Genomic DNA, 19,684 nt, shown 5'->3' with positions numbered 1-19,684 from the left:
CCAAATAAGAAGGTGTTTGAATGACTTTAGAAAAGCAAATTAATCACCAATTCCATCATATTCTACGTCACATTTATAGTACTATATTTATTTATTAATTTTATAGAACTTTCGATCCAACGCCGATTTTGCATGAAATTTTATCAAATGAAAATGTATACTACTACTATAAAATACCAATTTTATTCTCTCATCCAAAAAATCATTATTCATAAATCATATGCTATGACTATTGAAATTTGAAATAATATAAATCACGACGTAAAATAATTTCCGTCGAATTTCAACGGATTACACACTAGTCATGACCTTACTATACCAAAACAAAAAAAAAACAAAAAAAAAGAGGCAAAATTCATCGAAGCCTGAGAAAGAAAATACTAAGCTCTTGTGGCGAAGAAGCACCTTCGGGATTGATCATGTAAAACGACTCGGAATCCTTGGATCCAACAACCCTATCAAACCTCGCCCTTATATAGGTGAGTTCGCCGTCGGCTGCAGACTCTTTTTCCGAGAGGCTGGGCAGCACCCCGGCTCCCATGGAGACTCCTCTCAGCAGCTGCATCACATGCGCCTCCTCCTCGCTCATGTTCTTCCTCCTGATCGAGTACCCGACCTTCCGCCCGTTGCAGTACACGGCCCACACGTACTCCTCCAGCAGCCTCTTCTTGTGGCTCCTCGTCTCTGTCTCCAGCGCTATCCGGAGCATGTCCGAGGCCATCTCCCGGTGTAGGGCCGTGGTCAGCATGGGGAGCTCCACCACGAACACGGGTGGCCGGTGGGGGTCCTCCTGGATGGCCAGGCACAGCCTCGCCTTCCTGTACCCGAACAGGGTCACTGTGGTGGCCCTGTCCGTCAGGAGGGGCTTGCGGTGGAGGCTCCCCAGGAGGGCCGCCATCTTGCAGCCGGTGGTGAGCATGGGGAGGAGCTTGAACATGCGGAGGAGGCCTCCTCCTCCCTTTCCCTTGCTCCCGCCTCCGCCACTACCACCGCTGCCCTTGGATGATTTTTTGGGGGCGGTGGTGTGGCGGAGGAGGGAGAATAGGGAGGGGCTTTCCATGTGTTTGGAATGTGTGGATGGCATTTTGGGGGATAAATTAATTCAAGTGTTGTGGATTGAGGTTTTGGGGATGGATGGGAATGGCATATTCTTGGGTTTGAAATGAGGGTTTGAGGGAGAAACACATGAGTTATAAGTAATGTGGGATGATTGGAGGGAAGTGTGAAAAAGGGAGTTAGGGAGGTTGATTTGTCATTGGAATCTTTTTAAGTGGGGAATGGAGAGCACTAAGTTAGATAACATACACAATTTCAGGTATTTTGATACACCTACTCTCACTTTCTCTCTCACACACTTGCATATGCAATCCTATATATCTTTATACCAATTTTTAGGATTTGTTACGTAATGAAGCATTATATTGCATCACATATATATATAGGAGTACAATTTTATTCTAATGTTTAGAGCACTGTATGCATGTGGTAAAGTTACCAACCATATATGCGTGAAATATACCATCCGATTCTAAAGCACTATACTACAATGACATGAGAAATATATCAAACCGTATGCAATTGCGAAACACTGCAATAATGTAGTTGAAAAAAATACTCATGCCGCACGCAATCGTACAAATCTAGCTAATGAGAGTTTTGATGTCTTACATTTCCATGTTTCACTGGCATTATTAATTTTGGATAAAATCTCTCTGGATTGATCTGTTGGGCAAGTGTGTGTCAAAAGGGAAAGGGTGATTTGAAAACTAGGAAAGAAGTGGGAAGAAAGGGGAGTGTAAAGTGATGCTTTATTGGTATGTATGAAGTTTTGATGATGTGACAAAGTTTAGAAAAGAATGGGTCTTGAAATAAAATTTTGATAAGATAAGGATGGTTCGGACCACAATATTGGAAAAGCAATGTTCATAAGCATGTGATGTGCCTTTCCTCCACATAATTATATTATGCTCTTTGTTCGTTCTTTCACAATCCATTATCAGCCAAACCCTCTTACCACAAACATTTCTAGCCTCTTGTCAATTGCTACTTTTAAGTGATTTGCCTTTTCTTCCTACAACCCCTTCCTTCCTTTCTTTCTTTCTTTTTTATGGAATAAGACTGGGCAACGGCTGGTCTTTAGATCTAGCCTAACAAGTTTGATCTTAAAATGTGCTTAGAAACAATTGCAATACACTATACTAATGGAGAACGACGTCGTAGAATGGTAAAAAACATAAGACGAATTGAAGGAGTGATGATGGGGCTTGCTAAATTGGGTTTTGATATGGCATCATCGATTTCATTTTTAAGCTCAAAATATTTTTGAAGTAATCGTCTTAGCTGATGAAACAAAGTCGGCTATTCGACTTTATTTAAAATGTATAAAGAATACATTGCACAAGAACATCTTTGTGCATCTACAGAAGTAATAAAAAATGGGTATTCATGATGCTAAACGTCACTTGATCATACACTGATTTATCGATCATCACTTACTCAATATATGTTGTGTGAATATTACTTAGCATTAAATCTCTAAAATCTATCTCACATCAACTTAGTAAAGATCTCATCTAATCTATATAAGTATGGATAACCCTCCCGCTTATAACCCATTTTAAGGGGTGAGTGGCTCATTTTTAATATGTTATCAAAGCAGGTCCTCAAGTTGATGATGGATTTTCTTTATCTCTTATCTACCTCATGAGTGGAAAATCCGAAATCCGATGTTATTTTCTTTATCTCTTATCTACCTCATGAGTGGAAAATCCGAAATCCGATGTTATTTTCTTTATCTCTTATCTACCTCATGAGTGGAAATCTGAAATCCGATGTTAAGTATGGATATACCTCGATGTGTCCCAATATTGTTCTCCAAAAAATTTTTGAAAAAAATAAAACATTTTTTCTGTGCTTCAATACTACTCCTAATAATTCAGTCATGGAAAAGGGGAAAATTTAAAATAAAAATTTGTATGATTTGGTCCAAGAATGAGCTGGAGAAAGAAGAAAAATGCAGGTTGTCAAGACAGTTGCCTAGTCAATTTCCAAGTCGGGCCCATTAATATGAGCTTCGGGCCTTAGGCAACCAAACTTGCTGGCTCTATGTATCAACTTTGACAACATAAACTTCATACTAATACAAGATTATCATAGGTGTCTTGTATTGACAGGTGGCCACTGGTGTCTCGTATAATACGAATGGCAGATCATGAAAGATATGATATTAGACTTCAATTATTTAAAGTTGAATTGTTAATCAAATAATGTAGACAAAATTATATAAACTCATATGTTATCTTGGTTTTTTTTTCTTACATTTTTTTTATTTTCATTTTGTACTTTCTAGGTTGCCATAGTTTGAGAAAATTATGTTGTTGTTAGAATGTATCGGTTTCTGATCGACACAATTGCTAAAGAAGATGGATGAGCATGTTATTGTTGTGTGTTTTTGTTATTTCTTAGTTATATTTTGTATCTTACTATTAGTGTGTTGCTCTTTTTTGGTTTCCTTTACTGATTTTGTGTTGTTTATCGTCACACGTCTTGACGAACTGGGTGCTCGCCAGTTCATTATATGAACATTTTTACACTCATTGAATATAATATAAACTGATATGCCTATTGTCCAGTGAAGTAATATCTCTCGTGCCGCAAAATGAGTATGGTATAGATTTTAAGACACGTAAAGAAAAGTAGGTTGAATAAGTTAATGTAATATGAGTCTCACTTATATATAATAGTTTTATTTTATACTCCCTCCGTCCCGTGCTACTCGCACGTTTGCTTTTCGACTCGTCACAAAGTCCTTACACTATTTATAATTTAAGTTAGAATTAATGCATTTAATTAATATGTTAGTTTAAGTTCAGAGCTCTTTTATTAAGTGATGTCTCATTACACCTAAAATTCTTTTTTAATTACACAAAAAAATCAATCCCAAATTTACGGCCTAAAATGAAAAGTGCGAGTAGCATGGGACGGAGGGAGTAATAAAATGTGATTGAAATAACTTGATAGAATATGAGGCATACTCAGTGGCGAACACAGAAAATATAGTTAGGAGGGGCTTCATTGTAAACTTCGTTCGTCTCATGGTAATTGAGTCACGTTTTTTTTTAAATCTTCTTAAGATAATTGAGTCATTTCTTATTTTGACAAAAACTTTATTCTCTCCACTTAATCTCTAAGCACTCATTTTGTAATTTCCGTGTAAAAAAAATGCTCCTAACTAAGATGAAATTATAAAGTCAATCTCATAAATTTCATACAAATTTAAGCAAAAATTTTATTCTCTCTCATTTTTATTTTTCATATTTTCATTATCAATTTCACATAATTAAATCAAAAGAACTATTGAAAAACTAAATTTAGAATGATTAAATTAACCAAAGAAATTAAATAAAAGAGAAAAACTGAACTTATAGATTAAAGCTACAAAATATTCTCGTGAATTATGTGGGAAATTGTAATAATATATTATAGATTAAAATCTAGATAGAAAGAGTAGGAACTCTATTACTAAAGTATTCGGAATTGATTGATTAATCATTTATTAAAAACTAAATAATCTATTTGGAATTTAATGTACATTTCCTAAACAAAAATGAAAGTAATATACTAAACCTAATACGCTTTAAACGGCATACGCACTTTTACTTGAAGTGAAAGCTCATCCCATCCTCAAGAAATACTATTATAATAATATAGTAATAAATAATTGACTTTAATAAGGTAGTCTTCCTCACGAATAAGAGCGAAGCCATTATTATCCCTTTTGCCTCTGTAATTTTTTTCCTAGATCAAGTTCAGCCCTTCCTATCATCCAATTTTTAGAGTTTTTTTCTCCAACTGTGCTGATTTAGGAAGGGCTGGTGAGAGTGATCAAAAATTTTTAAAAAATTTTGAAGTAGGAAAATTCACAAAAATGGCTTCTTGGGAGGGGCTTAAGCCCCTCATCCTCTTTTACTGTGTCCGCCACTGGGCATACTTACTATTTATGGTAAAAATAAAATAAGACTTTTATTATGGAATGAATCAAAATGACAAAATATAACTCTTATTATAGGACGGGAGAGTACATACTATATATATATATGATGTATGGAGTTCTCCATAGTTAAGAAATTTGACACATAAAATAGAATTCTTATGTCGGGTAAAAAGATATACATATAGTTTAGCTTTCATAGGAGTATTAGATCAGCATACACATGAATTCATATGAAGGATTCGATCTAATAGTAAAAGTAAATTACGCAACAAATAACGTTTTATGTTTCATGTTTCATGTGTTTTAACTGCTCTAAACCACAATCTCTATTATGAATTGAGATTTTATTATAACTTTGTTTTTTGCTGCATATCATGTAATGATAACAAATTAACAATAATTCCTAAAAAGTATGAATGATTAAGCTTATAAGCTAGAGAGAAAACTGTGAGTTAGAGATAGTGCAAAAAAAAAGAAGAAATTGGAAATGCATATATGTTTTGCAAATTAAATTTATTTATAAGATCGTGAAAAAAGTAAGTAAGAGCTTATTTTTCATATCTTATAAGATGTTTGAAAACTATAATTTCAAGAAATTATACTTTTTTCAAGAAAACTATAATTTCACACAACCAAATACCTCATTAGAGCATCAGCAGTGGAGCGGAATTCCTTGCAGAATACCCCGCGGAATTTCCAAAAACACCTTCTGTCACGTCATACGGACTTCCCACTGCCCTGTCACGTCATACGGAATTCCCACTGCACAGTAGCGGAATTCCCTGCGGAATTTCCACATTAAAAAAAATTCACAAATTCACAAATTAAACAATTTCTGGAATTAAACAATTTACGGAATTAAAATTTCAACGCGAATACGGAGAAAATGCAACCACTTTATTTCAAAAAAAATCACACTTCATTAAAAAATACATAATTACTAAAAAAATTACATTATTATAAAAATAAAAACGACTTCTCACTCCTCAGATTCCTTGTCGCCAGTCCTCTCGCCGTCGGCACCGCCGCCCCCCTCGCCGTCATCGTCCGACATCCCGTCGAACCCCAAATCGCAGCGCATACTGTCGAGGAGGGGCTTAAGCTTCCGCTTGTAATGGGGGCCGGTCGCTTGGCGCCATTCAACCATCGCACGTAACAAGGTTTAATGTGCGGCGATGCGGGCGAATAAGGGGTTCTCGGGGATCATTTTGAGGGGGGTGCTGCCGATTGAGCCTCGGCGGATCCGCTGGTGCTTCCCCTCGACATCCGCGCCGCAGACTTTTGTCCAATCGGACGACGGCAGCGGGCCGACGATGTGGGTGTGGGGAACTCTGCCTCGGCGGGGGGAGTTCCGCGGAACCAGCACTGCTACTGTACTCTCCGGAGGCACTGATCTTCGTCCGCTTCGGCCAGCCAGATTCAACACCCGCAGTGAACTTGGGCGAAGACTGCACCACAAGAAACACCGGCCAATACTTGAATTCCCCGAAACCCTTCTCAGCGTCGGGGAACTGTTGATGAGCCAGCAGCTTCACATCCTCGGCAGACATGCCGCTGGTTGCCGAGCGGAGGTTGTTTGTGTAAATACCGGCAAATCGGCTGAGCTGGCTCTTCAACCGTTCCTACTGTTTCCGGCATTGCTCCGCGTTGTGCGCCTTCCCCCCTTGCGGTTTGAACTGGAGGTAGCTTTGGCTAATGCGCCACCACATCCGGTTGATGTGCTGGTTCGCCCCAACGTATGGATCCTCCACTACACTGATCCACGCCTTCGCCAGCGCGACGCACTCGTCCATGCTCCAGACGGTCCTCTTGTTCCCGCTGGATCCCTCCCCCACCTCACCTCCGTACACCGGGACGCCCCGTTCCCTGCCCTCCATTCGCTGGTGGGAGTATCCCGGACCGGAGAAAGCCCCAACTCCTCAAACGAGAACGTGTCGACTCCAGCGAACTGAGTCTCGAGCGGAGAGCTCGTCGGGTTGTCCGTCGACAGTAAATCCATAAAGGGCCGATAGACGTTGTCCACTGGCGATTGGTGGACCCCCTGCCTACTCCCCCGCAGCGACAGGCGACCCATGCATCTGGGGCATCATCACATACTACTGCGGGTACATGTTGTAGTACCTGGGAATCATTCCCGGTGGCATTTGAGACTGGGGCATCATCCCCGGCATTTGAGGCATCGCAGCGGACATCGGCGTACTCTCGCCGATGGAAAAATAGGGCGCCGATGACTCGCCCAGTTACTCTACAATGCTTTGATTTATAAATGTTATTTAATCATCAGGAGTAAATTTACTACTACACCACCAATCTATTCACAACCAGCTGAAATATGTTTTAAGATTTGTTTTCCCATCATGGATCATTCTTTGAACTGTGTTTATCTTGAATTAATGAATTCTTACCCTAGATTTGATGACATATGGTTATGCCCAAAAGTCCATTCCCAAAGAGAATACATTGCATTAAGTCTGAAATGGCATGTGCCTAGATTCCATGTATGTGGTGGGATCCTAGTTTAACATCTAGATTAATAAGCTTGGAACTTACAATTCTAATCCTCTCATCAATTTTTAAAACACAAGCATGTTCCAATATATATATTCTTTTTGCATAGGATAATTTTGTCTTATCCTAAGCCTAATTTATGGTAATGCTCAAGTAAGAAATGAGCATTTAAAGGACAAGGTGGATCCACAATTTGTTTTGATAAAGCTATATATTAGTGTGTAAATTTTGAGTTTGGAATTTTTGAAAAAAAATTTATATGTTTTGTTGTCATCGTGATTACAACTTTTGTACAACGATTCACAATAATTAGTTTTATACAACCTATATATTGATATTATATTTTTATAAAATAATCTGCACCCCATACACACCACGCATACAATAACACAAGGACCAATATGGCCTAGACCTGGATTAGAATACCCAACTAACCCAACTTTTTTTTATTTTATCAAAAACACTATCAGTTTTGTAATTGTCACTTTTAATTATAAAAATTACCACTTTTTATTTGATACTACAAAGTATTATTTTTATTCATAACAACAATCACTTTTATTTATATAAAAAAAAAACAAATTTAAACTTACGTAGTCATTTTTTTGTGCAAAAAAAAATTATTCTAATTTTAAAATGATTTTCTTTAGTAACAAATATGAGTATAATTTATTTGAAATGCATAACTATAACAAGAAAGTAAAAATGTCATATTTAATTTTCCCCAAGCCTCATAGCATATTAATATTGATTCAAGTAATATTTCTAACTCCAACTAAAAAAACTCATATTTTATTCCTTTTTCTTATTTTAATTATTATCCAAAAAAAATATGGGAAAGAGAGAGACAGTATTCATCATCAGGGCATCCGCAACGCGTCTCGTTGCAGTCCCTATCTCGTCTCGGAGAGATGAGACGGCAGCGAGACAGCGTTGCGGGCTCCGTCTCGTCTCCAGCCCGTCCCCATCCCGTCCCGTCCCGTAACTCGTCGAGGAGGGACACTTGGCGTGTTGTCTCGCCACGCGCGTTGGCGACGTGGCGAGCTGCGGGTCGTCCGTGACGCCCACTCGCCGGCCCGCGAGCGGGCATCGTTTATTTTCGTTGAAAATGTATTTTTTATTGTTTTTTTTAATTCAGAAAAGAATTTGAAAAAAAAAATCTAAAATTATACTAGCCGTTTATAGCCGTTTTTACAAATTTTTTTATTTTTTAAAATTTTTTTTTAAGTCCCCAATCACTTCTATAAATATCAAATCATTCCCACAAATTAATCCACCAAAAAAACTCTTCATTCTCACTCAAACACTCTACATTCTTCATCTCAAAACATTATTCTTCTCTCAAATTTAATCCATTCTTGGATCCATTTAAACAAATGTGTCGAATAATGGAAGAATCGCTAGCAGAAGATTGATATGGCTCGTTTCATGCATTGATTTTTTGTGATATTACATGCCTTTTTGGGGAGATAATGAGCAAATTTGAGATTAAGTGTGCAGATATTGGCTGGGTTAAGTAGATGCTACAAATTGACCGAGCAGATGCAAAATGAGCAGAAAATGAGTAAAAAGTGTCAAAAATCCGCTAGGCCAAAGAGAATTATCAGGAGAACAGGTGCGTGAAAAATCTGTCAGACCTAGGAACGCACAAAAATTACCCGGGGCGGGGAAAATGGAGCAGGAAAAGTGAAGAAATGAGCAGATTTAAAAGATCCTATTTTAAGGGTACAAACGTCAAATCATGAAGAGCATACCCTAGGGATTCGAGCTTGAAGCCTCCCTATATAAAGGGACCAACATGAATGAAGAAAGCCGCGCTTAACGCTATTGTAGTTAGGTAGGAAGTTCTAGGTAGCGCTTAACGCTACCGTTCTCGTAGTTTAGGTAGGAAACTCTCATAGGCGCTTAACGCCACTGCTCTCTTAGCTTAGTTTAGTTGAGTTGTTGATTTCTTAGCTTAGTTTAGATAGTTCACTGCTTTCTTAGCTTAGTTCAATGGTTTCGATGGTGGAATTGACGACTCCGGCGTTGGATCCTTGTTTTCTTTACCGCTTTTGAGACGATGAGTTAGATCTCGAGTTTCATCGGAGGAATTGACGACTCCGCCGTTGGATCTCGACTTATTTCCAGTTTTATGAAGCTTTGGTGTTTATTTTCATATTGATGATGTTATTTACTCATGTTTATTGAATGCTTTTCGCAATTGGTGGCTTAGATGTTTACATGATTTCTAGTAGTTTAGAGGTTGAGATCTAGTTATTCACGTGCTCGATTTCTGAGATCTGTTAGTTTAGGTGATGCATGCAAGGTTAATCTGTGTTTATTCCGCTTTCTGCTTGACCCAGGAGAGTAGACCTGACAGTTCTAGCTTGAATTTCGTGTTTACGAGAGGTTTTGAAGCATGCTTTGTTTTATTTCGTCAATGGTGTTCAATGCTCTGTTTTCACTCTATTTTAGCTTAGTTATATGAAGAAGATGAAGTGGGAAGTTGGTTAGAGAATCAGAACTGTTTTGCTTTTGCTTTTTTTGCTTTTCACAACTTTCTGTCAGCCTCAACCAGTTTAGGAAAAATGGTCCCCACTTACTTTTGCATTTTTGTCTGCCTATTTTGGGAAAGTTTCAGCTTGTTCCTTCAATCATAGGTGTTCTAGTTAGTTTAACTCCAGTTTACAAGTTGTCATGAGTTGATTGTCATGCAAGTGTTCGTACCTTTCCCATCCGCAAGGTCAGGTAGATAGTTCCAGTTTAATTCCGCCAGGTCAAGTAGATTAGAGTCTTACCCCACTTAACGAATGCGTGGCAACAACCGATCCCTTTTCCGTTTGTGTCGTAGAAACAATCTCGAGTAGGTCCCTAGTCTCTGTGGTTCGACCCCGCTCTTGCCGCTTATACTTTGTAATATTTGTTGCATTAGTGGGAAATTATAAATCTTGTTGAAAGGAGGAACACGTGCACACGACACGCGTGCAAAAATCATCTCTTCAAAGATCAAAGTCGGGAGGAGGAGGAAGCCACGACTCCTCAAAGGCGATCCCGGACTTACATCCATCGTAACCGGGAGGAAGCCGTCGCAAGGTTGGTACGCGACTACTTTTGTGACAACCCGGTATGGGGAGAGACCTACTTCCGTCGCCGTTTCCGCATACGGAAACGACTATTTATGCACATCGCAAATACATTGTCAGCCCGCGAAGAGTTCTTCCAAGAAGGGTTCGACGTCGTTGGCCGTCCCAGTCACACGACGCTGCAAAAACGTACTGCAGCAATCCATCAGCTTGCTACTGGACAAACGGCGGATGTGTTCGACGAATACCTGCACATTGGGGAAAGCACTGGGAGAATGTGTTTGATAAACTTCTGGACAAGCGTCTGGGCAGCCTTCACCGACGAATTTCTTCGGAAGCCAAGCACGGCAGATTGTCAGTTTCTGCTCCGACTTCACAAAGAAGTGCACGAATTCCCCGGGTTGCTTGTCATGGTCGATTGCATGCATTGACAATGGAAGAATTGCCCTGTGGCATGAAGGGGGTCATACACGAGCGGCCACAAAGGCATCCACCCCACCGTTATACTCGAGGCCGTTGCCGACTACCGGCTACGGATTTGTCATGCTTATTTCGGGATCCCCGGATCGAACAACGACGTCAACGTGTTCAACCAATCCGACCTCTTCACAGAAGTTTTGAATGGTAAAGCGCCGGCTATCAACTTCATCGCTAACAACCGGCAATATAAAATGGGGTACTATCTTGCCAACGACATCTATCCGAAGTGGTCAACCTTCATGAAGACGTTCAACAGGCCGGTGAACGAAAAACAAGCACTTTTTGCGCAGAAGCAAGAGGCTGCTCGTAAGGATGTGGAGAGAGCGTTCGGGGTTCTCCAAGCTCGTTTCAACATTATCAAAGCCCCGGCTCGTACGTGGTTTATGGAGAATATGGTCGACATCATGTATACGTGCATAATCTTGCACAACATGATTGTCGCCGACGAAGGACCTGAGGTAGGGAATTGGTTCGACCCTGAAACCCCGTGAAGCTATACCGCAAGTAGTCCGCCTCGCAGTGGAGTGCATTCGTCTATGCAAGATTGGTTGTCTGTTCGGGCAAGGACACGTGATTCTACCGCCCACGCCCAACTCCAGGAGGATCTAATGGAGCACATTTGGGTGAAATTTGGCAACCAGTAGACGCACATGATCGCCATTAGACAACTCTTTCTTCTGCTTCTTTGAGTTTTGAGATTTTGAATTTAGAAAGAGTGAGCGGAAGATTTTAAATTATGTATTTTTTATTTTTTTAGGATTTTATTAATGTGGTTTTTTATTTTTTTAGAATTTTAAGTTGTAATTTTATTTTATTTAATGAAGTATGTTTTTATTAATTGAATTTGTTAGAAATAAAAATAAAAAATGAAATTGAATGAATAGTTAAGGGATGAGATGGTTAAGAGATCGTTAAGAGATGGAGAGTTGCAGATGCTGTCTTTTAGTTAAGAGATGTGATGAAAAATACAGTTTGACTCATGAATAGGGAAGAGATAAGACGGTTAAGAGGGATAAGAGACGGATAAGAGACAGACATTTTGCGCAGTCATCACTCTCAGTCGCCACTGCCGCTCTCCATATCTGCATATTTCCATAGCCCCCAAATCGCCATTTTATTGCAGAAGGCGAGCTTCGACGATTGCAATGTCTTCCTCTTCAGAAATCAAAATCACGGCTCCCTATGGTTCTTGGAAGTCCCCTATCACCGCCGACGTCGTTTCGGCCTCCGAAAAACGACTCGGCGGCTTCTCCACAGACTCTCTTGGCCGCCTCTACTGGCTTGAATCCAGGCCTGCTGAGTCTGGGTTCGTTTTTTACCTTCTCTTGCAATCAGGGCTAATACGCTTCTGTGCTTTATGAGTGTTTTTCATGATAAAGAATGCTTATCTATGACGAGAAAGATTCGATTTTTATTTCGACTGGATATGAGAAAAACGTTGTTTGTACATATTTTAATTGAAATTGAGTGTGTTCGGGTTTTATGGAGTCTATGTTTATGTTAGTTTGGATAAATACAAGAAGATTGATGTGTATACCGAAATTGTACTGAAGGGATTTGGATTTTGCTGTTTTAGTTATGGAGATAAGAAGTATTTGAGGCTAATCTTGGTCATGATATGATACAAGGGGCGTAGCCAGGAAATTACTTCGAAGGGGCAAAAGTATGTATGGGGTAGTTTTGAGAATTTAAGAAGTGGCATTTAGTTTGCAAATGTAGAATGGTGAGGGGGTAAGGCTGTGAGGGGGGAATTTGTCCCTCCTATCCAAAGGCTGGCTCAGCCCACGATATATGTTTTACAAGTGTGAAGTAGTGAGTTCAGCTTGTTCAGTGCAAATATCAAACTGGAGCACTGGTTATCTCACCTTTTGAAGTGCATGGGTGTTAACGCATTTTGTTTGCTTTACTAGTAACCAGTCTTATAATATTGGAAGTTGTTTTGCTTTGTTTCATGGCTTTAGGAAGACTATGATCTGTGTTTATGGAAATGATTTCATTCTTTTGTACAACACTGGGTGTGTCTATGGAAATAGGAAATCTCATGTTGCATTTCTTATTGATCGGGGATTTTTTGGCATTACAGAAGAAATGTGTTGGTAAGACAAGCGGACAGCGAAAATGATGAACCGACTGATATTACACCGAAAGATTTTGCAGTGAGGACTGTGGCACAAGAATATGGTGGAGGGGCTTTTAGCATTTCAGGGGACTTTATTATCTTTTCAAATTATAGGGATCAAAGACTCTACAAGCAGTCGATTTCATCCAAAGGTCAATATCCTTTTTAGCCTGCTCTTTTATATTGATAATGCTGCATAGTGTTTGTCTCATTAAGTCTGTGATCCAGACAGAGATTTTAATTTAATGTGTGAAATGTTGGTTACGAAATACACGTTGAAACTTATCTACATCAACTACCGACATCTAAGAGCATGTCTCCATGCGGCCACAAGTTTTTCTTTGGTAAAAAGTGTGTTAGTCTGACTCTTAGGGTTCAGTCATATCATGATTAGCATCAATGCAATTTTTGTTGGATGAGTTCTTGACCTCTTGTATAACAACTTATCATTTGACTCAATTAATTTATTTCTATAAATTTTTAGCTTCACTTTCTAAACCTTTTTCGCTAACCTGTTAATTTATCTTAGCAGATTCAGCTCCTGTACCACTCACACCAGACTATAATGGACCACATGTGTGCTATGCTGATGGAGTATTTGATTTTCGATTAAATTGCTATCTGACAGTAAGAGAAGGTACTAGAATTTATATGTATTTTATTTTGTTTATATCAAATGAAATTTGTTCCTTCTGTCTTTTTTTGTCAGATTTATTTATCTATGGTTTGTGATTGTGTTTCTGTTAGATCGCCGTGAAAGTAGTACAAATGCCACCACTACAATCGTATCTGTTGATCTCCACGGAAATGGTGTAAAAGGTAACAACTGCATTTGTGCTTGTGCCTATATAGTTATCATTTTTAGAATACTTAGAAGTGGAATATACTATGTATTTGCAGAACCTAAGATATTGGTTGAAGGAAATGACTTCTATGCTTTTCCACGGATTGATCACAAAGGAGAACGGATAGCTTGGGTTGAATGGGGCCACCCCAACATGCCATGGGATAAGTCTGAACTTTGGGTTGGATATATTTCTGAGAATGGGTAGGTATATCTGTACTTATTTGCTATCTTGTGTGTACTACTTTCTTTCACTTCCATTTATAAAGGTTTGATAATGTGCCTGGAATCAATTGCAAAAGTGCAAACATAACTTTTAAACTCTTGTAGACTATCTGAATGGCCCATTATCATGTTCAAAGTTAAATTAGGATTTATACTATTTTGTAAATTATTTCCCCGGTTCCGTTGTAGACACCCGCATCCCCTTTGTGCTTGCAAACAGTATCTTTCTTTTTCTTTTTTCCCTCTGCTCTATTTTTGCACTTATATCGTCTGTTGTTTCCTTAGCTCAAAATGTGGCAACACCAGCAAGTAATTATTTTATCACAGTCAGATAGTATCACAATCTTTGTGATCAATACCTTATCAATCTTGAATGTAATGTAGATGGAGCCTCTTCCTCCTTCTCATTTTAATAAAAGCTTGGTCAACTTAAAGAATTTTTTTTGAGAAATCCCATCTTCATCATTTCCTGCCTCCCTTAATTAAAATTGTCTTCCAGGGACATAAAGAAAAAGATTTGTGTAGCTGGTGGCAATCCATCAATTGTGGATTCACTAAGCGAACCTAAGTGGTCACCGGAAGGTACTGACATATTTCACTAAACTTAGTACACTCTTAGGATGTGAAGATCAATGAAAATAAGCTCTTGATAGTTCTATTCGATTGCGGACAAGGTACAGTTATATGTGTTTCAATCATGATACTGAATCTGCTGCTTTTAGCTTTTTTTTGTGAGATGCAGACAATGCAGATGTCTGTAAAGTGTCAAACAAAGATCTGTCTAGAATTCTAGAACATTGTTTTGATTCTGAGGATAAACTGATACATTTTTATGAGGTCACTGTTGCTGAAAGTAACAACTATTATGTCTGTGCTTTAATAAGTAAACTAACATTCCAACTAATTTTGTATGTGACATTGATAGGAGTAAAGGCCGACAAACAAGAATATAAACTAGAAAGAAGCTCAAAGATTTAAAGAACAGAAACTGACACCATTAGAATTAATCGAATAAAAGAAACACAAGAAAATAATCCTCACAAGGAGGTCAATCCTCACTCAGTGTGGCCACGGTAAAACCGCCCAGAATATTGATCTCTCCAAAGATGATTTTATCATTGTGGAGATTTATATTTGTAGGCTTACAAGTGAGAAAATATAGCAACAAATCTAATCCTAATTTAAATAATAATAAATCCTAACAAACTTAATTTAAATAATAATAATAAATCCTAACTAAACTTAACTAAGTATGCATATCCTGCGATATGCATATCTGTATCAATTGCCTCACTCTCGAAACAACCTTGCCCTCAAGGTTGAGCTCAAAATTGAAACCAATTACTTTGTTCGGCGGAGGCTCCCATTCATGCTGCTGGACAAGAGGTGCAAAGCTGAACTAAGGAATGTACCCATAAACAAGAAGAAAAAGATACATGAGTGTGCCCTGCTCTACAGCAGCCGCAGGAACTGTATGTCACCGCAAAGGGAAGAAGGGAGGCTGAAACTGTGGAATATCAACGCTCGATTGTGCCAGAAATAATTTCTGTTGCAGCAGGGGCAGTAGCATAGGGGCGGACAACAACTTAGGAGTTGTCGCAAACTGTGGTTGTGGCTGTGGTGGAGGGCTGGAGTGCAGCAGAGAAGTTGGTTCAACAACAGAAGGTGGAACCACACGTAACAGAACGTCCTGAAGATGAGGTTGTGGTGGTGGTGGTGCAGGTGGCAGTGCGGCGAATGGCAACTCATCAAGTGGATTTGTTGACGCCATAGCTGCCAAGGGAAATGAGCTGGAAACAACAGCTGACTTTGCTGCTGTGTGTAGGTCAGCAGAGTTCTGTTTGGCACTGTTGGGTGGGCTGGCGTGTAGAGTATTCTCCTGCTTGGTAGTTGTAGGCGGGCTAGAGGATAGCAGTGGTGCTGTCACCATTGCTGGTGTAGGCAGTCTGATATGAGATGGTAGAGTTATACAAAATGGAGGTGGAATGGGATGTTGTTCTGGCAAGGGCAAGGGCAGTGGGGTGCTATTGTATGTCGTGGTATCGAGATCAGGGTGGTTTGTTGAAGTGTTAATAGCTGGTAATTCGTGCAGGGCTGTTGTAGGTGGAGAAGAGGAAGAGGACATCAATGGTGTTGTCACGGTGGGTAGGGAGGGTAGGATAGCTGCGGTACTATCATTGGATGTGGGTGTGATTTTTGGCTGGATTTTGGCAACACAAACAGCAGCATCTCCAAAGCGTCGCAACAACTCTTGTTTAGGGTTTTTCCCATGACAACGAAGAACAACGCATAAGGAGCAATTTTAGCCAGGGTATTGCTGGACCAGATATGCCGTTGATGGCTACGTCGATACGTCTATCCAATGGGGTTTTGTTGATGAGGAAATATTGGTTTGCCCGCGCGAGCCACGCGAGAGCCTCGGATGCGAGAGCCTCGGATCCATCTAACGTCGGAAAGGTCATCACTGGTGAAGCATGAGAAGCTCGAAACTCCAACAAGAATTTCTCCATCTTAGCTATAGCCTTCTCCAATCCAACCACATCAAGTGTGGCTTCTGTTCGAGAATTGACCATTATTCACCGCACCAAATTGATAAGCATATAAGATAGGAAGCCCTAACTTAACCCAAAACCATGGTCAAAGGTAAAGGGTTGACTCCCTATTATATGTTATTCCACACTTTCGTGTGAAACCGATGTGGGATTGTATTAGTATGTACTGGACACTTGTTTGGCTTAAAAATAAAAGTAATAGATAAACTTAATTTAACTTTTGATATTTAATGATAAAGATGTTGTCTTGTCAAGTTTTGATGGTTGGCAGATTGTGATACAAATTACCCTCGAAATATTTTGAGTAGTTAGTTTTTAAAGCACGACTGTGATGCAATATTAGACTTAATGAATACTGTCAAGTGTGATTGAGATGTTAATTTTTTTTCTTAATTTTTTTAGGTGGAATCCACAAATGAAGTACTGCCAGTCTATACATTAAATGCCGAGTTCACTAAACCGCTATGGGTTTTTGGCTTGAACTCGTACGACTTTCTGCAGAAACCTGACAAAAAGAACTTAATTTCTTGCAACTATAGGTATGAAGGAAGAATTGGTAAATTAACATGTATTCAGTATGGTTTGCATGAATTTGTTACTGTTATGTACTTATGTTTTAATAAGACAACTGTCTAATTTTCATTTTGGTTTGTTATCTATTCGATGGTGGAAAATGCCTACAGGATGAATGGGAGGTCATATCTTGGAATTGTGGATGTGATGCAGAGCAAATTCTTGCCACTTGATATCCCTTTCACTGATATAAATAATATAGTAAGTAACATTCCTTTTGTTCTGTTTCATTTAGTCCTTAATTTTAAGATAAAATTAGTTGTTTATATACAGTTGCAACTTGCAATTGTTCAAATTTATTCCCATTTATATGCAGCAATCTGGACTTGACTGCCTGTATGTTGAAGGAGCTTCTGCTAGTCATCCCCTATCAATAGCTAAAGTGCAGGTTCCAATTATTTTCCAATGAAAACAAACATGATGGCTTGATGTATGGCAGTTGTAACTCTTGAAAATGAAACTTCAATATTTTTGCATTTTTGTGTCTATTTTCATTTTTCATTTTCACTGGAACCATCATCATCATCATCAGTGGGCTCATATGCAAAAAATTCCATCATGTCTTTCCAGGTGATATTGGATGATCAGAAGTCTAAAGCAGTTGGTCGTCCTCTTATATAAGTCCACCCATTCAATCATACATTAGCACACCAGAGCTGATAGAGTTCCCTACTGAAGTCCCCGGTCAAAGCGCGTATGCATACTTTTACCCCCCAACCAACCCTCTATACCAAGCTACGCAGGAGGAGCAACCTCCACTGCTGTTAAAGAGCCATGGTACTATTGTGTCTTTCAAATATGCATTTTACCGAATTTACTTTTAGCAGTAGAGCTGCATAATTACTTCTTTCTTCTTCACAAATCACCAGCATGACTGATTGTGAAAGCTGACCTCTATTCCTGCACTGTACAGGTGGCCCAACTGCTGAGGCTCGTGGCATTTTAAATCTCAGCATCCAATATTGGACCAGCCGTGGATGGGCTTTTGTTGATGTTAATTATGGTGGAAGCACTGGTACATTCTATTGTTCCTCCTTTTCTTTCCTCTTTTTGGGTCAATTTTAGTGCACTCAGTCTCTAGTAGCATAGTCTATACTTACCATAAGGTAAAATTTGAAGGTTATGGTCGTGAATATCGAGATCGGCTCCTTGGGCACTGGGGAATCACTGATGTGAATGACTGCTGCAGCTGCGCCAAGTTCTTGGTATAATTTTTTTTGTGTTTTTCTAGATAATGAGGGCAATAATGAGTTTTCTCTTTATATGGTGATGCAATTATTGTTTCAAGGTTGACAGTGGAAAAGTCGATGGTGATAGATTATGCATCACCGGAGGTTCTGCTGGTGGATACACAACCCTTGCATTTAAAGACACATTCAAAGCAGGGGCATCTCTGTGTGGAGTGAGTGCTATTGACTACAGTAACTATACTTTAGTGTGAATATCACTTTTCCTATATTATTCATAGTCGAAGTCACTAAAACCCTCAGTGGCGAGTATCTATAAATTGATTATGTCAAGTGCTTCTGCTGAAATAAATTTCAGTGCTTGCTTGTGTTTCCAATTTATCACAGTGCTTTCTGCAGCATCTTATCTGGAAAGAGAGCTTTTGACGGTTATACTATGTTTGTTCTGCATAACGAATAGCTTTGTAACTTATATGCGCACAGGTGGCTGACTTGAAATCACTGAAGGCCGACACACACAAGTTTGAATCCCACTATATAGATGATCTCGTAGGTAAGAATTAAGCTTATAGAGTTACACTAATCTTCATGTGACAATTACAAGATACTCGATGGACTTGCATAAAACATCACAGGGGATGAGAAAGCTTACTTTGAGAGATCACCTATCAATTTCGTGGACCAGTTTTCCTGCCCTATGATTCTGTTTCAAGGTTTAGAAGACAAGGTATGCATGGAACGGACAACCCTTTTTCCATATTTGTCTCCTTCAACTTCTTCAATGCTACTCCATCAACGATATTTCAAGTACTAATCATATTGATGATATCAAGTGACTAGCATAGTCTATCGGTTTTATGTCGCAGGTTGTGCAGGCGAAGAATATCAAGTACACTCTTGAACAGCAGATGGTGTTCTTTGCCCGCCTGCTCGGGAAGCATACAGTTGCGGACAACGTTATTCCCGTTAAAGTTGATAACCTTGACTGATTGGGGGACTGATTGGGAGGAATGGATGGAGTTAAGGCCATACTTGAACCTTTTGCAGCTACTTGCATCTACCCTTCATGAGTTGCTTGACTTGAACGTAATGGTGAAATTCAAATATTCTGCAACTTCGTGGTCAGCTGTATGCATGT

General features: G+C 39.2%; 1 protein-coding gene and 1 pseudogene across 1 annotated transcript; one reads left to right on the top strand and one right to left on the bottom strand.

Moving 5' to 3' along the window:
• Positions 1-158: 158 nt before the first annotated feature.
• Positions 159-1,266, bottom strand: LOC121768299 (protein MIZU-KUSSEI 1-like). The gene has a single exon (XM_042164757.1). It carries the CDS (start codon positions 1,082-1,084, stop codon positions 356-358), a length of 729 nt encoding a protein of 242 aa, XP_042020691.1. The 5' UTR covers positions 1,085-1,266; the 3' UTR covers positions 159-355.
• Positions 1,267-11,237: 9,971 nt separating this feature from the next.
• LOC121779688 lies at positions 11,238-19,671 on the top strand (annotated as a pseudogene).
• Positions 19,672-19,684: the final 13 nt, after the last annotated feature.

The sequence above is a fragment of the Salvia splendens genome, chromosome 2, assembly GCF_004379255.2.
Source record: "Salvia splendens isolate huo1 chromosome 2, SspV2, whole genome shotgun sequence".
Taxonomy (NCBI): domain Eukaryota; kingdom Viridiplantae; phylum Streptophyta; class Magnoliopsida; order Lamiales; family Lamiaceae; genus Salvia; species Salvia splendens.
Note: the sequence above shows the minus strand (reverse complement) of the source record. Positions and strands in the feature narration are given on the sequence as shown.

Coding starts and splice junctions, on each gene's coding strand:
- LOC121768299 (XM_042164757.1), bottom strand. CDS start 1,084: ATGCCATCCACACATTCCAAACACATGGAAAGCCCCTCCCTATTCTCC.